General features: G+C 43.5%; 1 protein-coding gene across 1 annotated transcript in view; it reads left to right on the plus strand.

Annotated features, from left to right (window-relative positions):
* Nucleotides 1-17,054: 17,054 nt before the first annotated feature.
* LOC139579051 (synaptic vesicle membrane protein VAT-1 homolog) overlaps nucleotides 17,055-21,576 on the plus strand; it is a 36,435-nt gene continuing 31,913 nt past the window's right edge. The window contains exon 1 of the mRNA XM_071407274.1: nucleotides 17,055-17,805. Within this exon, the coding sequence (XP_071263375.1) occupies nucleotides 17,386-17,805 (420 nt within the window). The 5' untranslated portion in view covers nucleotides 17,055-17,385. The remainder of the gene's footprint in view (nucleotides 17,806-21,576) is intronic.

A 21,576-nucleotide genomic window follows, 5' to 3' on the forward strand; every position in this document is an offset into this window, starting at 1 on the left:
AAAATTATTTATCACTGATATGAAAGATACATTCTTTATGTTTCCAAAACCGTACAGCAAGCAAAGCATTTTAATGATCAGAGCGTCGGGGATCTTAACAAAACACCCCCGGCCAGAAGATATTATCATCAATAGGCGATAAAGCAGTTAGCATCTATGAACTAGTTAGTGGCTAGCTAGCAAAATTATTAGCTAAATGTAGCTACAAACTCCAAAATAGCACATACATATGAAGCTACATTTAGATATGAAATTCATAACATAACTAAAAGGTTATCAATATGCCTCTTAACTGTAGACATGTAAAACAGGCTAAAAACAAAAGGTCTACTGTCATGACACCTAGTGAGCTACCAGTCTGAATGTCCTTTAGCTAGCTAGCTAGCTAGCCGCTAACCATTAGCTTGCATGCTAGCAACATTAGCTGACGAATTCTTGGGTAAACAACACATTTTGCAACAATCTCAAGTTCATCACTGTTTCGATTATATATCTTTGCATGTCTATGTCTTTGTTAACATGTCATTTGTGGGGATACTTGCTGATACAGATTAGTGTATTTTATGGCTTCATGAGTTGTGAATCCATGAGGGTTTGCGTTCTCTACTGGACACTTGGTGAACCTAGCCAGACCAGTCAATTTACACATTGTTACATCTGCATCAACAAATCATACAAGCATAGCTAATTGCCTTCAATAGGCAATACATATTAATGAATACTCTAAGCATCACATTGAATAAATGTATCATTAAGGTGTGTGTTTTGAAAGAAATATTGAATCAGTAAACTACGAATTAGCAATAAAAAGCCACACTCATAGTCTCTGTAAATTAAACTAAACTAGTTTTGATTGTGTGTAACATAAGCCTACCAAATACAATACCACCAGTGAGTTTATATCATACAAGCGCAGCTAATTCCATTCTGAGGTCAAGTGTTAAAATATAAAAAATACAATTCCACCACCCAGGATGCAATGCTCTGCCTAAGGCTAAGTTAGCTGGCTAACATTAGCAATTACTAAGCCTAGCAAAAGTCTAAATATATATGCCATTCCACATTACTTTTGGGTTATAATCATATTGTAATACTCACATGACTATAATGCTGAATATATGTTCATACCACTGTGACCAATCAAATGCATTACACTCAAAATAATTTGAATTCAGATACTAATCTGGCTGACGACACTACCTAGCTAAGCTAGCTAGCTAACCAAACCCATTATGATGGCTAGCTAGCATGCTAGCTAGCCCAACTGCTACATGCAACATAACAGCTGAGACTAATCTTAGCGAATGTCGTCAACAATAGTCCAAAACAACATATAAACCTGTTAGAACAAAACATTAATTATGAAATGTACAGGCAAAATGGTCATCACTATGGAAACCGTCCAGTTGAGGAGCAGTGGCTCTCCCTGATGGTGACGTCCTCACATCCCATTAAACATCTATGTCTCTCACATACAAAAATACCTTTGGCTCTGCCGTCCGTTCAGCTTGTTTCACTTCCGCATCCAGCTCAACATCCACTCAGGGGCTCCCCCTGTTAAGTGCTGCTCTACTGATCTGGGGTCAGTGCCAGGTAGCACTTTTGCAGATCAATAACTTTACCAGCTAGGTCTCTCCAGGACACAGGCCTTATTGACAGTATGGATACAAACCTTTCGAAGCCCGCGACACCTCAGGGGAAGAATATGGTTTTCCTGATTATTGGATCTGGCAGGTGAGCCAATTTCATAATGTCAGTCAACATACCCACACGATGGAGGGGTGACAGGATCGAAAGACAAGCAGTTTTTTTTATGACGCGTCTGTACTTTACTGGGAAGTAGCAACAATGAGTCCTGAGCATCCTGTGGGTTCCGGCCAATCACACAGTATAATAAACAGACATTTCCTCTGAACTCCTCGTGTTCCACTACTCTCTCTCTGTTATACATATACATACATACATACATACATACATACATACATACATACATACATACATACATACATACATACATACATACATACATACATACATACATACATACATACATACATACATTTATATTTTTTACAAATATATTGTATTTTATTATTTTCCGCTAACCCTACCACCCCTCCCCTAATTGGAGTAAACTAATGAACAACAACACTTAGGCGTCTACTTCCAGCTTATACATACTATATTCATTTTACAGAGACAGTATATTTTACAATTGTTATCTTGTTGTTATTAGTCCCACCCTTCAGCTTCATTCAACCCCTCCCATTTATCTCTTAACACCATCCATATTGGATTTCTATTTGCCATATATTTTTCAACTGTGCTGTGACGCTTCACAAAAGTTCTGAACCTTTCTATTCTCATAGTTTCTACAGATTGTAAATTAAAGAGAAATATTTTTGCTATAAGTATTATTATATTATTGATCGATTGACATTGACTTTTCAAATCACATCTGCAGCATTAGCTTCATGTAAACGTTGCATTTCTTCAGCCATTCCTGGACCTGTGACCAAAAACAAGCTACATATGGACAGTACCAAAATAAATGATCTAATGACTCTGTCTTTTCACAGCAAAATCTGCAGAGCTGGGAAGGTTGTATCCCCCATAAAAAATTATTTTAGCATATCAGTCCATGTGCCGTGGAATCGGTAGATCAAAACTATTTTGCAATATATATGGCTGTCAATTTGTCGATTTTTTGGTCTTAAAATGAAACTGGTATGTATTTTTATTTATTACATGCAGGGCCGACAGACAAGTTCCTTACTTTTTCCTCCTTCCACTTGCCTTTTCCATTTTTGCGGTAATGCCGCAATTAGTTAGTTGCAATTTTGGTTAGAGCAGACATTTCCATATATTTTTGTTTGCTGCATGCGTGACATAACTCCACCAGTCCTCTTTATGATATAATTTAGAAAGATTATACCTTTTTTAAACATTTTATTGAAAAATAAAGTTTTTTTATCAATTAGTATATTTGAGTTTATTAACCACAATATTTGCTGTATTATTTGTTCTGTCTTTTCTGGTGGATTAAATTGAAATTGCAACCAACTTTCTATGGCTTGTTTTAAAAATAACAATATTTTGGAGATGATTTTGTTTTCAAATAACCGAAAGTGAGAGGTTGTAATCTGAGTAAAGGGGAAAGGGCCATTCTTTAACACGGGGTGAGACATTCTTACTAATTTGCTAGAGAACCAGTTTTAAGTATAACTTTCGTATGACTGACACCTTAAGTGAGAGGTCTAATATACTTTAATATTTAATCATTTCTGCCATCCGAATTCATATTCATTATATAAATAGGCCCTTTTAATTTTGTCTGGCTTGCCATTCCAAATAAAATTGAATATTTTTTGCTCATATAATTTAATAAACAGGTCGCTAGGTGTAGGCAAGATCATAAGCAAATAAGTAAACTGGGATATGACTAAAGAGTTAATCAGGGGGATTTTTCCACAAATAGAGAGATATTTTCCTTTCCATGGTAGCAACATTAACTTTCTATAAAATGTATTGGAGTGAGATAATTTTTTTACTTCGGTATATGTATACCAAGTATTTCCACATCCCTATCAGACAATTTTATTGGTAAACTACACGGTAATGTAAAAGTTGTATTTTTTTGTGATCCAATGCGTAATATCACTTATCATAATTTGGTTGTAATCCAGAGAGGTTAGAAAAAGTATCTAGATCATCTATGAGGATGTGGAGGGATCCAGATTGTGGATTTAAAAGAAAACATGAATCATCAGCATACAATGACACCTTTGTTTTTAGGCCCTGGATTTCTAACCCCTTAATATTACTGTTGGATCTGATTTTAATAGCTAACATTTTGATGGCAATAATAAATAGATATGCCGATAGTGGACAACTTTGTTTTACTCCTCTTGACAGTTTAAAACTTTCTGAGAAGTAGCCAATATTTACTATTTTACACCTAAGGTTACTATAAATAACTTTAACCCATTGTATAAGATTTATATACACTCCAGTCGTACTTTATCAAAGGCCTTTTCAAAGCCAGCTATGAATACAATGGCCTGGTTTCCCAGATTTGTTATGTTATATTTTTTCCAGTACTTGTCTTGGGCTCCCGGGTGGCTCAGCGGTCCAAGGCACTGCATCTCAGTGCTCGAGGGTTCACTACAGACACTGGTTTGACCCCTGGGGACATTTATCAATGTAATCTCCAATCCCAGAATTTAATTGAGATGTCACTGTCTGTGCTGTTGACCTGAATGGAGAAAAGCACACAATTTGTTAAAGGCCCAGTGGAGTAAAAATCTTGATTTGCCTGTGTATACTATATACTTCCACACTATGAGGTTGGAACAATACTGTGAAATTGTGAAAATTATAATGCCATTTTAGTGTAAGAGCTGTTTGAAAAGACGGCCTGCCATTTCAGCCTCGTTTTGGTGGGATGGAATATTTACCACCACCAACAGGCAGTAAAATAGTTAATAGACTAATAAGAGAGTTCCACACCAAAAACAGCTAGTTTTCCCCTCCTCACTCAGACCACTCCCAGTCTGTCCGAGCAAAATTATTGCTTGAGAAGTTGCTCTTTGCTAATGTAATGGGGGTCAGTGTACTGCAAACAGCTCAGCTTCCTTCAGTGTCTGACTGCTCCACACTGGGCTCGAACTAGTGATCTCTGCTTTGCAACTCATGCAAATGCCATATTTTATTGGGATGGGCTGGTATTAATTCACAACAAACAAAACAATATATACAGTTGAAGTCAGAAGTTTACATACACCTTAGCCAAATACATTTAAACTCAGTTTCACAATTCCTGACATTTAATCCGAGCAAGAATTCCCTGTCTTATGTCAGTTAGGATCACCACTTTATTTTAACAATGTGAAATGACAGAATAATAGCAAAGAGAATGATTTATTTCAGCTTTTATTTCTTTCATCACATTCTCAGTGGGTCAGAAGTTTACATACACTCAATTAGTATTTGGTAGCATTGCTTTTAAATTGTTTAACTTGGGTAAAACGTTTCGAGTAGCCGTCCACAAGCTTCCCACAATAAGTTGGGTGAGTTTTGGCCCATTCCTCCAGACAGAGCTGGTTTAACGGAGTCAGGTTTCTAGGCCTCCGTGCTCGCACGCACTTTTTCAGTTCTGCCCACACATTTTCTATGGGATTGAGATCAGGGCTATGTGATGGGCACTCCAATACCTTAACTTTGTTGTCCTTAAGCCATTTTGCCACAGCTTTGGAATTATGCTTGGGGTCATTGCCCATTTGGAAGACCCATTTGCGACCAAGCTTTAACTTCCTGACTGATGTCTTGAGATGTTGCTTCAAAATATCACCATAATTGTATTTCTTTATGATGCCATCTATTTTGTGATGTGCACCAGTCCCTCCTGCAGCAAAGCACCCCCACATGACACTGCCACCTCCGTGCTTCATGGTTGGGATTGTGCTCGTCGGCTTGCAAGCGTCCCCCTTTTTCCTCCGAACATAACAATGGTCATTCTGGCCAGCCCATGGTCATTCCGGCAGCCAATGGGTGTTTTCACATTACTTTTGCCTTATTTCTCTGTTGTCATAATCATCTATGTTGAGCATTTGGCTAACCAGTGGGAAACGGCTGGCCCGCCTATCAAGATGGTCTCACGTGCCCTTTTTTTGGTCTCTAACTTTTTTGGCACAACCTTTCCTTTGAATGTTAAACGCACAAAGTCAAACGTACATCAAAGAGAGTGAGACCTGCTCTGACTGTCACTCACTTAAAAAAGAAAAATGGAAGGTGGTGCCAGAAAGTTTGAGACTGTTACGTACGCCTCTAAGAAGAGGGAACGCAACACCCTGCTACAACTCAACGCCCCGTGAAGTGAAAGAGGTATGGGACTGTAGGTGCGAGTAAGGATGACAAAGGCAGTGAGAGTGGTACCGTTTACAAGGAATTTATTCCGTCACACGGTAATATGGGGAAAAGGGGCTGGACGGAACCAAAGCAAAGAAAGTAAATGTCAAAGCCCTCTCCTACCTTACCTGCCTACCCACTACTTACCTAACCCAGCACCACCTGGTGCGCTAACCAAAATACAGGGGGTGGTCCGCCCAGGTCTTTCCTAGTGTGCCTAGACAGTGAATATACTACAGGTATGTGTATGCCCGCGGGCCTCTTGCCTAAGCACTCCCTAGGTGCCTTCCCCTTCCCCCCTGGGAACAAATGAAACAGAATATTAAACAATTTCACAAACAAACTGAGAAACACAGGACATCAAATAAGTTCTATCTGAGCAACAAACTAACACAGAACATACCAAATCTCTTAGCAACAACCAACATGATTATAACCATCAGCCTCCTCTCTCGCCGCAATCATCTCTCAACAAAAAATCTCTCTCTCTGCATTCTTTTTCTCCTGAACAGAACACTGGCTTTTATATAGCTTCAGAAGGAGTCTAATCGGATACAGCTGTAACTTGACGAGGGGGCGGGGTCAGCTCCAATCATCAATCATCAGCTGACCAATCAGCTGCTTGGGGAGAATTCAGGAAGCCATCTCCTGAAACACACACACTCAAATACAAACTACAACACAGAAACTGGGGAACGTAACAGAGACCAAAACTAGGGAACTTGAGACCATTTAGTAGGCGGTGCTAAATTTAGACGCTGCTAAATTTACAAGCATTTTGCTGCACCCGCAATAACATCTGCTATGTGTATGTGACCAATAAAGTACAGTTTGATTTGATTTAAATGTGTGAAATTAATCAACGTATTTGCTGAAAGTTCTGGTTCTGCTGGTCCGAGTGCTGTGTACGTGTCTGTGAGAAATGACAGATCAGCTGCTGTGGTGCAGTCGAGGTAGGAAGAAAACAGAGAAAGACACACTTAGGCACACTGACACAGCTCATGTAACCTAATACTGCCAGTTAGGCCTAATATTTTGGAATATACTGTATTTCATACCTACTGTAGTAGGCTAATTACAACACTCCTTCCGTGGCCTCCAACTGCTCTTAAACGCTAGTAAAACCAAATGCATGCTTTTCAACCGTTCACTGCCCGCACCCGCCCGCCCGACTAGCATCACCACCCTGGACGGTTCCGACCTAGAATATGTGGACAACTATAAATACCTAGGTGTCTGGTTAGACTATAAACTCTCCTTCCGGACTCATATTAAACACTTCCAATCCAAAATCAAATCTAGAATCGTATATCTATTTCGCAACAAAGCCTCCTTCACTCACGCCGCCAAACTTACCCTAGTAAAACTGACTATCCTACCGATCCTCGACTTCGGCGATGTCATCTACAAAATAGCTTCCAATACTCTACTCAGCAAACTGGATGCAGTCTATCACGGTGCCATCCGTTTTGTTACCAAATGACCTTATACCACCCACCACTGCGACCTGTATGCTCTAGTCGGCTGGCCCTCGCTACATATTCGTCGCCAGACCCACTGGCTCCAGGTCATCTATAAGTCTATGCTAGGTAAAGCTCCGCCTTATCTCAGTTCACTGGTCACGATAACAACACCCACCCGTAGCACACGTTCCAGCAGGTATATCTCACTGATCACCCCCAAAGCCAACACCTCATTTGGCCGCCTTTCCTTCCAGTTCTCTGCTGCCAGTGACTGGAACGAATCGCAAAAATCGCTGAAGTTGGAGACTTTTATCAGCTGTTGTAAGTAGTAACTCTGTCACGTCTACTCCCGCTCCTCCCCTCTGGCAATCGACGTCGCCGGTATACTAACCATCGGTCCTGGGATCCATCATTACGCACACATGGCATCAATCATTATGTGCACCTGCACGTCATCATGAGGCACATCTGGACTACATTACCTCACTTATTACCTCCCCTATATCTGGCACTCCATTAGGTTCTTTCCCCAGTCAGTATTGTTCCTGTGTTTATGCGTAGACACTACTGTTATGTTGTCTCGTTCCATGTTTGTTGTTTTATTAAACATTGCGCCTGCTTCTCGACTCTCAGCGTCTCCGTTACATAACTCTGACTCCAACAATGGAAGCAGCAGGAAAACAGACTATCTCCCAGACTGTCGACGAGCAGGGATACCTTCTACGTCAACACCATGTGTAACGTTCGTCGTCGAAATGAGACCAAAGCGCAGCGTGGAAAGTGTTCATAATTTAATGTTCACAAAAACACTCAAACAAAATGACAAACGGCGAAAACGAAAGCGCACAGTTCTGTCAGGGAAACAACCTAAACTGAAAACAACACCCCACAAAACCCAAACGGAAAATGACAACTTATATATGATCCCCAATCAGAGACAACGATAGACAGCTGCCTTTGATTGGGAACCACACACTGCAAAACAACAAAGAAATAGAAAACAGATTTTCCCACCCGAGTCACACCCTGACCTAACTAAACATAGAGAATAAATAAGGATCTCTAAGGTCAGGGCATGCCACCATGACCAGATGGCACAACTAGGGATGGCTATGGAAGAGGTTCTTCGCAGTGTGCAAGGTCTCGAACATACCCAGGAGATGTTGCCGTCAACTAGCGGAGGATACTCTACAAGCCAATCGACCCAGCGTGCCAGCACAACAGCCCATTCAGCAACCCACTCAGGTCAGTGATGCTCGTTTGTCCCTCCCGGATAAATATGATGGCACCCAATCTAAATGCCGTGGCTTTCTACTTCAGTGCTCCCTCTACTTTATGCACCAGATGGGAGCCCCCATCACCGAGAGGTCCAAGGTTGCCACCGTTATTTCTCTGCTGACTGGACAGGTGTTGGAATGGGACATGGACAACTGGGAGAGAGGAGAGGGGAAGCTAGATTGATATGAGGGGTTCTTGGCTCTGTTCAAATGCATATTCGATCGTTCCCCGGAGGGCAGAGAGGGGAAGAGCGCCTAATCCCATTACGGCAGGGGGACCAGACGGCAGCTGAGTCTTCTGGACAATAGCAGCATCCAGCGAATGGAACGAGCCGGCGCTTCGTATGCTATTCAGAAGAGATCTATGCGATGAGGTACAGACGGAATTGGCATGTCGAGATGACAACCTCTCCTTGGACGCACTCATTGCGAGGGCTATCCGTCTGGATAACCTACTTCGGGAGCGTCGGTACTCTCATCGCTTCTCTCCCTCCCTCCGTGAACACTCTGGATCAGAGCCTGAACCCATGGAGGTAAGGGTCACATGCCTCCCCGCGGCGGAGCGATGCAGACAGAGACAGTTGGGGCTCTGTCTGTATTGTGGTCAAGGAGGGCACCAGCTCCAGCAGTGTACGGCACTTCCTAATCCGGGATCCACAAGAGCAGAGAGACGGTCACGTGATCTTCCACCTCCTGGGGCAGGAGTGAGTATTCCATCTTCATCACTTTCTGCTAAACTCTTTTTGGTGTCCATCACAGTAGTTGTCTGTCCCTCATGTACTGTGTCTACAGCGTTAGTGGATTCCGGTGCCGCAGGGACCAGACCCTTGCCTCCTCTCTTAACATCATCTCATACCCGCTCTCCTCTCCTTTCCCGGTTCAAGCCCTCGATAATCGGCCACTAGGATCCGGATCCATCACACACTATCACCCAACCCCTCACCCTCACCGTGGAGTCCATTCATCAGGAGAACATCCCCTTCTTCATCACCAGTGCACCATTTCACAAGATCATCTTCGGCCTCCCTTGGCTTCACTGCCATAACCCCACCATCTCATGGTTGAGGATGAGAATCACAGACTGGTCACCCAATTGCCGGAGAACCTGCTTCCCCATCCCCTGTGGGTGGCTGAGACCCAGGCCATGGAGAATTACATCCAAGAGGCGCTCCAACAAGGTTTCATCCGCATGTCCACTTCTCCTGCGTCGGCTGGTTTCTTCTTCGTGGCCAAGAAGGATAGAGGGTTACGTCCATGTATTGATTACAGAGGACTCAATGAAATCACCACAAAGTACCGTTACCCTCTCCCGTTGGTGCTGGCAGCCATCGAACAGCTCCGCATGGCCCGATTCTTTACCAAACTGGACCTGCGGAGTGCATACAGTCTCATCTGCATCCGGGAGGGGGATGAATGGAAGACTGCATTTAGCACAATGTCTGGCCACCTCGATTACTTGGTGATGCCATTTGGCTTAGCCAATGCTCCATCAGTGTTCCAGGCATTCGTTAACGAGGTGTTCAGGGACATGCTCGGACGCCAGGTGGTCGTGTATATCGATGACATCCTGGTCTACTCGGCTATGCTGGAGGATCACATCACTCATGTTCGAGCAGTCCTGGAATGCCTCCTGGCTAACCGCCTGTTCGTCAAGGCTGAGAAATGCCAATTTCATCTGAAGGCTGTCTCCTTTGTTAACTTAGGCTACCACATCAGTCCACAGGGAATGAGGATGAAAGCCAAGATCGTAGATGCGGGCAGGTTATGGCCAGGCCCAACCACCATAAAAGGGTTACAATGGTGTTTGGGGTTTGCCAACTTCTACCCCGTTTCATCAGGAACTTGAGCTCCGTCACCGCCCCTCTCACCTCTCTCCTCAAGGGTGGTCCCCGTAGGTTGGTGTGGAGCCCAGCAGCCGACGAGGCCTTCTTTCTTCTTGAGGGATGCAATCTACAGAAATTGTATCCATGCGCACATTACTCTAAGAAGCTGTCACCTGCAGAGAGGAATTACGATGCCTGTGACCGAGAGCTCCTGGCGGTGAAATTGGCATTAGAGGAGTGGAGACACAAGCTGGAGGGTACCAAGTAACCATTCGTCATCCTCACCGAACATCGGAACCTGGAGTACATAGGGACAGCGAGGAGGCTCCAAGCAAGGTGGGCCCTTTTATTTACAAGGTTTGACTTCACGCTGACCTATTGCCCAGGTTAAAAAAAACTCTAAGGCCGATGCCCTGTTCCATCTCTACGATTCGGGAGAGGGTCCTGTACAGAATGCACCTATAATCCCATCCTCCCGTGTCGTAGATCTTGTGGTCTGGGACATAGATGTGGACATTCGCCAGGCTCTGGAAAGGGAGCCCTCACCCACTAACTGTCCTCCCGAGTGCATCTACAATCCCACGGGGATAAGGGATCGGCTGCTGACCTGGGCACACACAGCTGTTGTTGCTGGACATCCAGGTATTTCTTGCACTACCCAATCCATCTCTGAGAAGTTCTGGTGGCCCGCCTTGCCGCAGGACCTAACTCGCTATGTCAACTCCTGTTCCGTATGTGCCCAAACCAAATCCCCCTGGAATGCTCCAGCAGGGAAGCTCCTTCCCCTTCCTATGCCTCAGCGTCCCTGGTCCTATCTATCCATTGACTTTGTTACTGATCTCCCCTCCTCTGACAGTTTCACCACCATTTTGGTAGTTGTGGATAGATTTTCAAAATATCTGGCTCTCTACCAGGAACCTCCCACTCCACCTGCCCTGCAAGAAGCTGAACCCCCGGTTTGTGGGGCCGTTCAAAGTTCTCCGGAGGGTCAACGAGGTGACGTATAGGTTGCAGCTTCCCAGTGACTACTGTATGTCACCTTCTTTTCATGTCTCCCTTCTCAGACTGGTGGTTCCTGGTCCCCTAGCTGATGCTGTCCCACACGACACCCCTCCACCCCCCCTGGACATCGAGGGGGGTCCGGCCTATGCTGTCAGATCTCTACTGGACTTCCGATGTCATGGGGGTTGGCTCCAGTACCTGGTGGACTGGGAGGGGTATTGCCCAGAGGAGCGATGTTGGGTTCCGGTGGAGGACATTCTGGATCCCAACATCATCCGTGATTTCCACCTTCGCTGCATGGACCGGCCTGCTCCTCGTCCTAGGGGCTGTCCCTCTGGTCGGCGTCATCCTGTGGCTGGAGCCGCGCGTCGGGGGGGGTACTGTCATGTTTACTCCCACTCCTCCCATCCGGCATTCGACTTCGGCGGTATACTAACCACCGGTCCTGGGATCAATCATTACGCGCACCTGTATGTCATCATGAGGCACATCTGGACTCCATTACCTCACTTATTACCTCCCCTATATCTAGCACTCCCTTAGGTTCTTTCCCCAGTCAGTATTGTTCCTGTGTTTATGCGTGGACGCTACTGTTATGTTGTCTCGTTCCATGTTAATTGTTTTATTAAACGTTGCACCTGCTTCTCGACTGTCAGCGTCTCCGTTACAGACTCTAGTGTCGGATTACATTTCATAGCCACTGAAGGCTGGAAAGTCCCACCTATATCCCCCTCATTTCAATCGCTGAAAGGCCTGTCACTTCTTGGCAGAAATATAAGCAGACGCGCACGACACTGTCAAACGAAGCCCATCGCTTCTATCCACATAAATTAGTTGTAGCATCGTTCTTTGATGAACACACAAGGTTGAATATTGAATTCAATAGAAGAAAAGGGAGAGAAGGAGACTGCCCCTTCCTTAATGTAGCCATTGGTTGTATTATACAACCAAAACATTAAGGAACTGGCAGTCTCTCTCACTCTCTTTCTCTCTCTCTGTTTACTTCTATTGAATTATATGTAGCCTAATATTTAAACACTTAGCTAAGTGGGTAGGGGGGAACACTTGACATGCTGTAATTTGAACTATGTAGTTAAGCTGTTATTAGGTATTGTCACGTTCCTGCCCTGTTTTCTGTTAGTTTTTGTATGTGTTAGTTGGTCAGGACGTGAGTTTGGGTGGGCAGTCTTTCTATGTTGGTTTTGGGTACCTGATATGGTTCTCAATTAGAGGCAGGTGGTTTTCATCTCCTCTGATTGAGAATCATATTAAGGTAGGTGTTGTCACATTGTTTGTCGTGGGTGGTTGTCTCCTGTGTCTGTGTCTATGTTGCACCATACGGGACTGTTTCGTTCGTTCGTAATTTTGTGTAGTCATTTTCCTGTTCGTGAATTCTTCGTGTTTCATGTAAGTTCGTCGTCCAGGTCTGTCTACTCCGTTTATTGTTTTGTTAGTTTCAAGTGTTGTTCGTGTTATCGTGTTTTCTTTAATAAATAATGTCATATCAAGACGCTGCATTTTGGTTCAATCCCTGCTCCTCCTCTTCGGATGAAGAGGAGGAGGAACGCCGTTACAGGTATTATGATTTTCTTCTTTGTTTATTCATTCACAACTATGATGGGTAACATTTTATTTTAAGGGTCAATAATAAACCATTTATTACCATTCTCACAAAAGATGGGCATGCCGTTGGTAGACATTCCTGCAGTACCTGGTAAAATTGTCACGCCCTGACCTTAGAGATCCTTTTTATGTCTCTATTTTGGTTGGTCAGGGCGTGAGTTTGGGTGGGCATTCTATGTCTGGTGTTCTATGTTGTCCTTGTTTTGTATTTCTATGTGTTTGGCCTGGTATGGTTCCCAATCAGAGGCAGCTGTCTATCGTTGTCTGATTGAGAACCATACTTAGGTAGCCTGTTCCCACCTGTGTTTGTGGGTAGTTGTTTTCTGTTTGTGTGTCGCCACCTTACAGAACTGTTCGTTTGTCGTTTTTGTTGTTTTGTCAAGTGTTTCGTATTTTATTAAAAGTAATATGAACACTTACCACGCTACACCTTGGTCCTCTTCTCCTTCTCCCGACGACGTTCGTTACAAAAATAACAAGCACACATCACAGGATGTTTAAGAAAATATATATACATGTGTGAATAACTACCTTACTAATATTTACAAAGGGTGAAGTAATGATTAATAAACGCTGAGCAAACGTTTTGTTAATGCCTTATACATTATTTATGGACTCTTTAAAAAAGTGTTACCCAGCACAGAACAGACAGCTCAGCTGCTGCTGCAGCAGTCAAGTGTAGTGGACATAGGGAGAAGAGAGAGAAGGAGAGATATGTACTGCCAGTTTATTGATGTTTTGGCTCTATATTATATACAGTGCATTCGGTAAGTATTCAGACCCCTTGAATTCTTCCACATTTTGTTACGTTACAGCCTTATTCTAAAATGGATGAAATTGATTTTTTTTAACCTCATCAATCTACACACAATATGCCATAATGACAAAGCAAAAACAGGTTTCTAGAAATGTTTGCAAATGTATTAAAAAAATAAAAAACTTAAATATGACATTTACATACAGTTGAAGTCGAAAGTTTACATACACTTAGGTTGGAGTCATTCAAACTTGCTTTTCAACCACTTCACAAATTTCTTGTTAACAAACTATAGTTTTGGCAAGTCAGTTAGGACATATACTTTGTGCATGTCACAAGACATTTTTCCAACAACTGTTTACAGACAGATTATTTCACTTGTAATTCACTGTATCACAATTCCAGTGGGTCAGAAGTTTACATACACTAAGTTGAATGTGCTTTAGAAGCTTCTGATAGAATAATTGACATAATTTGAGTCAATTGAGGGTGTACCTGTGTATGTATTTCAAGCCTACCTTCAAACTCAGTGCATGTTTGCTTTAAATCATGGGAAAATCAAAATAAATCATCCAAGCCTCAGAAAAAACATTGTAGACCTCCACACGTCTGGTTCATCCTTGGGAGCAATTTCCAAATGCCTGAAGGTACCACATTCATCTGTACAAACAATAGTTCGCAAGTATAAACACCATGGGACTACGCAGCCGTCATACCGATCAGGAAGGAAACGCGTTCTGTCTCCTAGAGATGAAGGTACTTTGGTGCGAAAAGTGCAAATCAATCCCAGAACAACAGCAAAGGAACTTGTGAAGATGCTGGAGGAAACAGGCACAAAAGTATCTATATCCACAGTAAAACGAGTCCTATATTGACATAACCTGAAAAGCCGCTCAGCAAGGATGAAACCACTGCTCCAAAACCGCCATAAAAAAGCCAGACTAAGGTTTGCAACTGCACATGGGGACAAAGATCGTACTTTTTGGAGAAATGTCCTCTGATCTGATGAAACAAAAATACAACTGTTTGGCCATAATGACCATTGTTATGTTTGGAGGAAAAAGGGGGAGGCTTGCAAGCCAAAGAACACCATCCCAACCGTGAAGCACGGGGGTGCAGCATCATGTTGTGGGGGTGCTTTGCTGCAGGAGGGACTGGTGCACTTCACAAAATAAATGGCATCATGAGGAAGGGAAATTATGTTGACATATTGAAGCAACATCTCAAGACATCAGTCAGGAAGTTAAAGCTTGGTCGTAAATGGTTCTTCCAAATGGACATTGATCCAAAGCATACTTCCAAAGTTGTGGCAAAATGGCTTAAGGACAACAAAGTCAAGGTATTGGAGTGGCCATCACAAAGCCCTGACCTCAATCCTATAGAAAATTTGTGGGCAGAACTGAAAAAGTGTGTGCGAGCAAGGAGGCCTAGAAACCTGACTAAGTTACACCATCTCTGTCAGGAGGAATGGGCCAAAATTCACCCAACTTATTGTGGGAAGCTTGTGGAAGGCTACCCGAAACATTTGACACAAGTTAAACAATTTAAAGGCAATGCTACCAAATACTAATTGAGTGTATGTAAACTTCTGACCCACTGGGAATGTGATGAAAGAAATAAAAGCTGAAATAAATCATTCTCTTTACTATTATTTTGACATTTCACATTGTTAAAATAAAGTTGTGATCCTATCTGACCTAAGACAGGGAATTTTTACTATGATTAAATGTCAGGAAATGTGAAAAACTGAGTTTAAATGTATTTGGCTAAGGTGTATGTAAACTTCGGACTTCAACTGTAAGTATTGATACCCTTTACTCAGTACTTTGTTGAAGCACCTTTGGCAATGATTACAGCCTCTTCTTGGGTATGACGCTACAAGCTTGGCACACCTGTATTTGGGGGGTTTTCCCCATTCTTCTCTGCATATCCTCTCGAGCTCTGTCAGGTTGGATGGGGAGCGTTGCTACACAGCTATTTTCAGGTCTCTCCAGAGATGTTAGATCGGGTTCAAGTCCGGGCTTTGGCTAGACCACTCAAGGACGTTCAGAGACTTGTCCCGAAGCCACTCCTGCGTTGTCTTGGCTGTGTGCTTAGGGTCGTTGTGCTGTTGGAAGCTGAACCTTCACCGCAGTCTGAGGTCTTGAGCCCTCTGGAGCAGGTTTTCATCAAGGATTCCTTCGACCTCACGGGTTGGTTTTTGCTCTGGCATGCACTGTCAACTGTGGGACATCATATAGACAGGTGTGTTGCCTTTCCAAATCATGTCCAATCAATTGATATTACCACAGCTGGACTACAATCAAGTTGTACAAACATCTCAAGGATGATCAAGGGAAACAAGATGCAGCTGAGCTCAATTTCGAGTCTCATAGCAAAGGGTTTGACTACTTATGTGAATAAGGTATTTCAGTTTTTTATTTTTAATACATTTGCAAAAATGTTTAAAAACCTGTTTTTATTTTATCATTAGGGGGTATTGTGTGTAGATTAATGAGGAAAAACACGTCTTTAATCCATTTTAGAATAAGGCTGTAACGTAACAAAATGTGGAAAAGGTCATAGGGTCTGAATATTTTCTCATTGCACTGTATGTAATAGTAATTAACCATTAAGATAGGGGGGAACATGTATGACAGCCAGGCACTTGTATTTGCAATGTAAGTAGTAAGGCTTTCACAAGGTATTATGTCTATTAGGCATGTATTCAGTAATCTTTCTTCTTTATCTAATACATGTGTTTATTCATTCACAAGTAGAATGTTGCTGGGCCCAGCACAGGCAGTGTGGTCCCATGTTCTTCTGATACCAGTGCTGTGGGAAAGGATGCTGGGCTTAGCAGAGACAGCTCAGAGTTGAGTGTATTGGAGGAAAGAAGAAAACAGAGACACAGATGTACTGACAGTTCCTTAAAATGGTGGCTCTATATGTAATAGCAATTAACACATAGGAGTGACAGACAGAGCAAAGACAGACATAGTGACAACAGATGAGAACAAGAACAAGAAGCACAGACAGTGCAGTAAAGGTTGAGAAATGCTGTACTATAGTTGCTTATGTTATTTTACATTAGCATTACTGGGTGGGGATGTGAAATGACAGTGCTGAATTTTTGTCCCAGTCTGCCCCTGGCTATGCCGAAACGTATATAGGCGGACACAGTCAGTTTGTCTATAAAATCCACTTGTCGTTCCTCCTCCTCAGTTACTCCGCTCTCCGGGTTTTCTAGCTTGCCTCCTTCTCGTCCCACTCACACACACTGTCAGAGCGCGGAGTTGACAACCTCTGGCCACTGTAGCCGTTGCGAGGCAGCCTGCTCTTTCCTCAGCTGAAGCTCTCATTGACTCGGGTTTGTGTCCCCATGCAAGACTGCTGAAGAAGCTCTGAGAATCAGTTTTTTTCTTCTCTCTTTGCTCCTGACTCACTCAGATCGGACTCATCAACGCTTCATTACTGCAAAGCTCCTAAAGACAAGAGGATAAAAGTGAACGTTTAATTTCAAGACTTGTTACTGTCTACTAATACTCTTCACAATGTCTGGCGATGATGCACCTGCTCAGCAGCAAAACGCCGAGGAAACAAAGCAAGAGAATAAACCCAGCGAGGAGCCGAAAGCTGAGTCCAAGCCGCAGTCCCCACCAGTCAGTTCCACCGAGGCGGCAGCCACACCGGCGGCGACCGAGAAGGTCCCCGAGGAAGAGCAGTTCACCTACCGCTCTCTGGTCCTTTCCGGCTACGGGGGCTATGATAAGGTGAAACTGCAGGTGAAGAAGGGGAAGCCGGCACTCAAGGCCGGAGAAGTCATGGTGCGGGTCAAGGCATGCGGGCTGAACTTTGCCGACCTGCTGGCCCGGCAGGGTCTGTACGACCGGCTGCCGTCCCCACCTGTCACGCCAGGGATGGAGTGCTCCGGGGAGATCGAGGCTGTGGGAGAAGAGGTGACGGATAGAAAAGTAAGCGCGCCACATACTCTCCGCTCTCTCCTCTCCATCTCTCTCACCTCACCTGCTTCTTAAGCCTCTGTCTTAGAAATGATTTAGCTTACTCGTATGATTTCCTAGTAAACCTGATCATTTGACAATTTCCATGAACAATAATATGTTGTCGGCTACTTTGTTCCAAAGAAAGCACATTTGGTTAACTCATTTCTTGAGGTATTTGGGTTCATATTAGGATGCCGTTTGATTTAGGGCGTGTCGGTCTTTGCTATTGATTTGAATTGACAATTCCGTCTCACATGTGTTCATGTTAGTCATCTATTACCAGCATCACCATCGTCATCACCACATTCAACACTAAAAGCCCAGATCAATACATTTGAATATTAATGTAATCTGATTTCAGAATAAGACTGTCTATTTGTCCAAAGTCTCAAAATGACCAGAGAGTTGGAACAATGATAGCCCACAAGAATAATGTAGCCTAATTTCGCTGCTAAATGCTTTGGAGGGTTATTGCTAGCCCAGTCACTGGTGCGTAAATGGAGAGCATAGCAGCAGAATACTCACTCAATCTTCTGAGTGGAAAGTTACAAGCCGAGGAGTGCATTTGTTTTTTTTTATGCTTCCAGCAAAGGACCCAATTGTTTAATTGGCAGTGAGTTCAATGAAGCCAGCGCCCCTCGTCTACCGACAATAAAAATGAGTTGCTTTGCGCACGGGAGATTGACAGCTCCAAATTGTGAGTCTCGCCATCGGCTAGACAGCTAACCTGCTGAAAGGCGTGTAGCACTCGGTTCTGTGGATTTGGAGAGATTACAATGCTATCTCTACGTTTAGGGGATAGAAAAGTCGAGATAATTAAACCTTTTGAAAAACATTCCGCATTTGGCACTTTAGAGCACCGTTTCGGGGATAGGAGGGAGGTGGTGGTGGGGGGGGTGCGACTCCACGCAGTAGTGACACGGTTGCCTTTGTTACGGAGAGCGACAGTGGCTCACGCACTAAGCGAACGGAAAGGGCGAGGCGCAAGACCAGGAGAAGCCGAAAATTTAAATGATTACTCGCGATCTTTGTCAACAGACATGTCTTTGGGAAAGTCACAAATCACCAACCATTCAATATTCTGATTTTTTATCGATTTGAAATTAATATTGCTATATTCTGCATACAATGCCCATTAAACAGCATCTATTTTTAGGGTATACACGGAGCATACCAAACATTAGGAACACCTTCCTAATATTGAGTTGCACCCCCCTTTACCCTCAGCACAGCCTCAGTTCGTGGAGGCAAAGACTCTGCAAGGTGTCGAAAGGGTTCCACGGGGATGCTGGTCCATGTTGACTCTAATGATTTCCACAGTTATGTCAAGGTTCCTGGATGTAGTTTGGGTGGTGGACCATTCTTGATACACACGGGAAACTTTTGAGCATGAAAAACCCAGGAGAGTTGCAGTTCTTGACACAAACCAGTGCGCCTGGCACTTACTACCATACCCCGTTCAAAGGCACTTAAATCTTTTGTCTTGCCTTTTCACCCTCTGAATGGCACACACACACAATTCACGTCTCAATTGTCTCAAGGCTTAAAAACCCTTCTTCAACCTGACTCCTCCCTTTCATCTACACTGATTGAAGTGGATTTAACAGGTGACATCAATAAGGGATCATAGCTTTCACCTGGATTCACCTGGTCAGTCTGTGTCGTGGATAGAGCAGGTGTTCTTAATGTTTTGTACACTCAGTGTATTTCCGTACTATGAATATTTTGAAAGGACTGTATTATTCTGCTTATCTATCGTATGTCTTCACATAAACCCATTGTCATATAATCAGCATTACTTGTATGATAATAACATCTCCTATGCATTGATCATTCCAGGCTACCTCTCCTTGTTTGAATAGTGTGATGAGTCATGTTTTACTGCCAGTTATATTACTGACTGCATGGCAACACCAACCACATCCTTTCAATGGAGCTAAAAGCAACATATTGTGCATAACGACCCTTAAAATCTGTTCATTTTATAACAATATGACAATTTAGGCATATAGTAGCCTAGAGATATTGTTGCTATATTATTTGAACCTGAGACCGAACACCATCACAGATCAAACTCTATAACAAAACCACAATGTTCACTAAGCACAAAGACTTGATGTATATTCATTGCTATTTTTACAACACCAATCATATGTTCTGATGTTATAAACCTGCTGGAAACCTTTATTGCTCTTAAACAATTGATTAACCTTACATTACAAAAGTCATTAACATGATGACAAATTGACCCAGGTCTAGACTAATTAAAATCAGAACACTCTGCAATTGTTGCATTTGGACCATGTCAGCAAGAGCCATTAAAGCACGAAAGAGAAGGTGCCAGATCAGTCCAAGCCTGCATCCCAATGGCACCCTATTCTCTATATAATGCCCAGAGGCCCTGGTCAAAACTAGTGCACTATATAGAGATTAGGGTGTCATTTGGGACGTACACTAATAAGATCAGTGCACCTCTGTCTCAGCAGGGAGTGGTCGTGTCCCTGAAATCCACTGGACCTGAAGATCCGTAGGGATAAGATGAGCATATAGAAGCGTCTATATACCAGAGTTATTGGCTCTGTGTCGGTCATTGACAGCACAATGGTCTTAGACAGCATAATATATGATATGACCCATGTTCTATTATATACTTCCCTGGCCTCACTGCACTTTGTTATTCATGCAGATTGGATTAGAAGGTCACACACACGGTCACACACACGCACACATGCACACAGGCACACACACACACACACACACACTGCAGTCCCCATACTACCCCTACCTTCCCCCAACTCCAACTCCAACTCCCTAAATTAAGAGCCAATCTTCCTAATGGATAGAGATCTCTGTGTTTTGGCAGGAGGGAGCTCACAGGGAATGTGCTGACCTTAGTTGCAGTCACTGTTTTTGGGAGGCTTCTGTTCTCTCTCTCTGTCTCTCTCTCACTCTCTCTCTCTCTCACCCTCTCTCTCTCTCTCTCTCTCTCTCTCTCTCTCTCTCTCTCTCTCTCTCTCTCTCTCTCTCTCTCTCTCTCTCTCTCTCTCTCTCTCTCTCTCTCTCTCTCTCTCTCTCTCTCTCTCTCTCTCTCTCTCTCTCTCTCTCTCTCTCTCTCTCTCTCTCTCTCTCTCTCTCTCTCTCTCTCTCTCTCTCTCTCAAACACAGACTCACAGACACATGCACACATGCACACATACACACACGCTGTCACTGAGTCTGCAGTGACACAGTGACTGGAAGTAGGTTAATACAACAGTGACATCACCCCGAATAACCGCACGAGCAGTGCGGGGAAAGAGCGAGTAGAGCGAGTAAATGACAAAAAGAGGGAAATATCCCAAATTACACTCTATTACTCATGACTGACAATCCTCGATCAGCACTTTTTTCACTAAACCCTTTCCTTTTTTGAGAGTATAAGCTGTAGCTGAGCTCTGGTAGGATCTGACCCATATGTTCTCAATTATCTCCCTCCGGCCCACATTGTCAGTCTGGTATTTCCTCCGTCCCTCCTACCTCGCTCCGTTCCGTCCCTCTTGTCCTCCTTTTCACTACAGATGGGAAGCACACTCGTAGCATGCATTTTGCACAGCCTGTCTTGATAGTCGGCCTTAAACAACAAAGGGAGGAGAGAATCAGACGCCTGGAAACTTGGAGACAAACAGACGTCGCATTTCTGAGTTGTCGTTCTTGGTCCCTCTCGGTTCTGTTGAGGTTTTTTGAGTGTGTGTGCTTTCGTCA

Source organism: Salvelinus alpinus, chromosome 1, assembly GCF_045679555.1.
Source record: "Salvelinus alpinus chromosome 1, SLU_Salpinus.1, whole genome shotgun sequence".
In the NCBI taxonomy this organism is placed as follows: domain Eukaryota; kingdom Metazoa; phylum Chordata; class Actinopteri; order Salmoniformes; family Salmonidae; genus Salvelinus; species Salvelinus alpinus.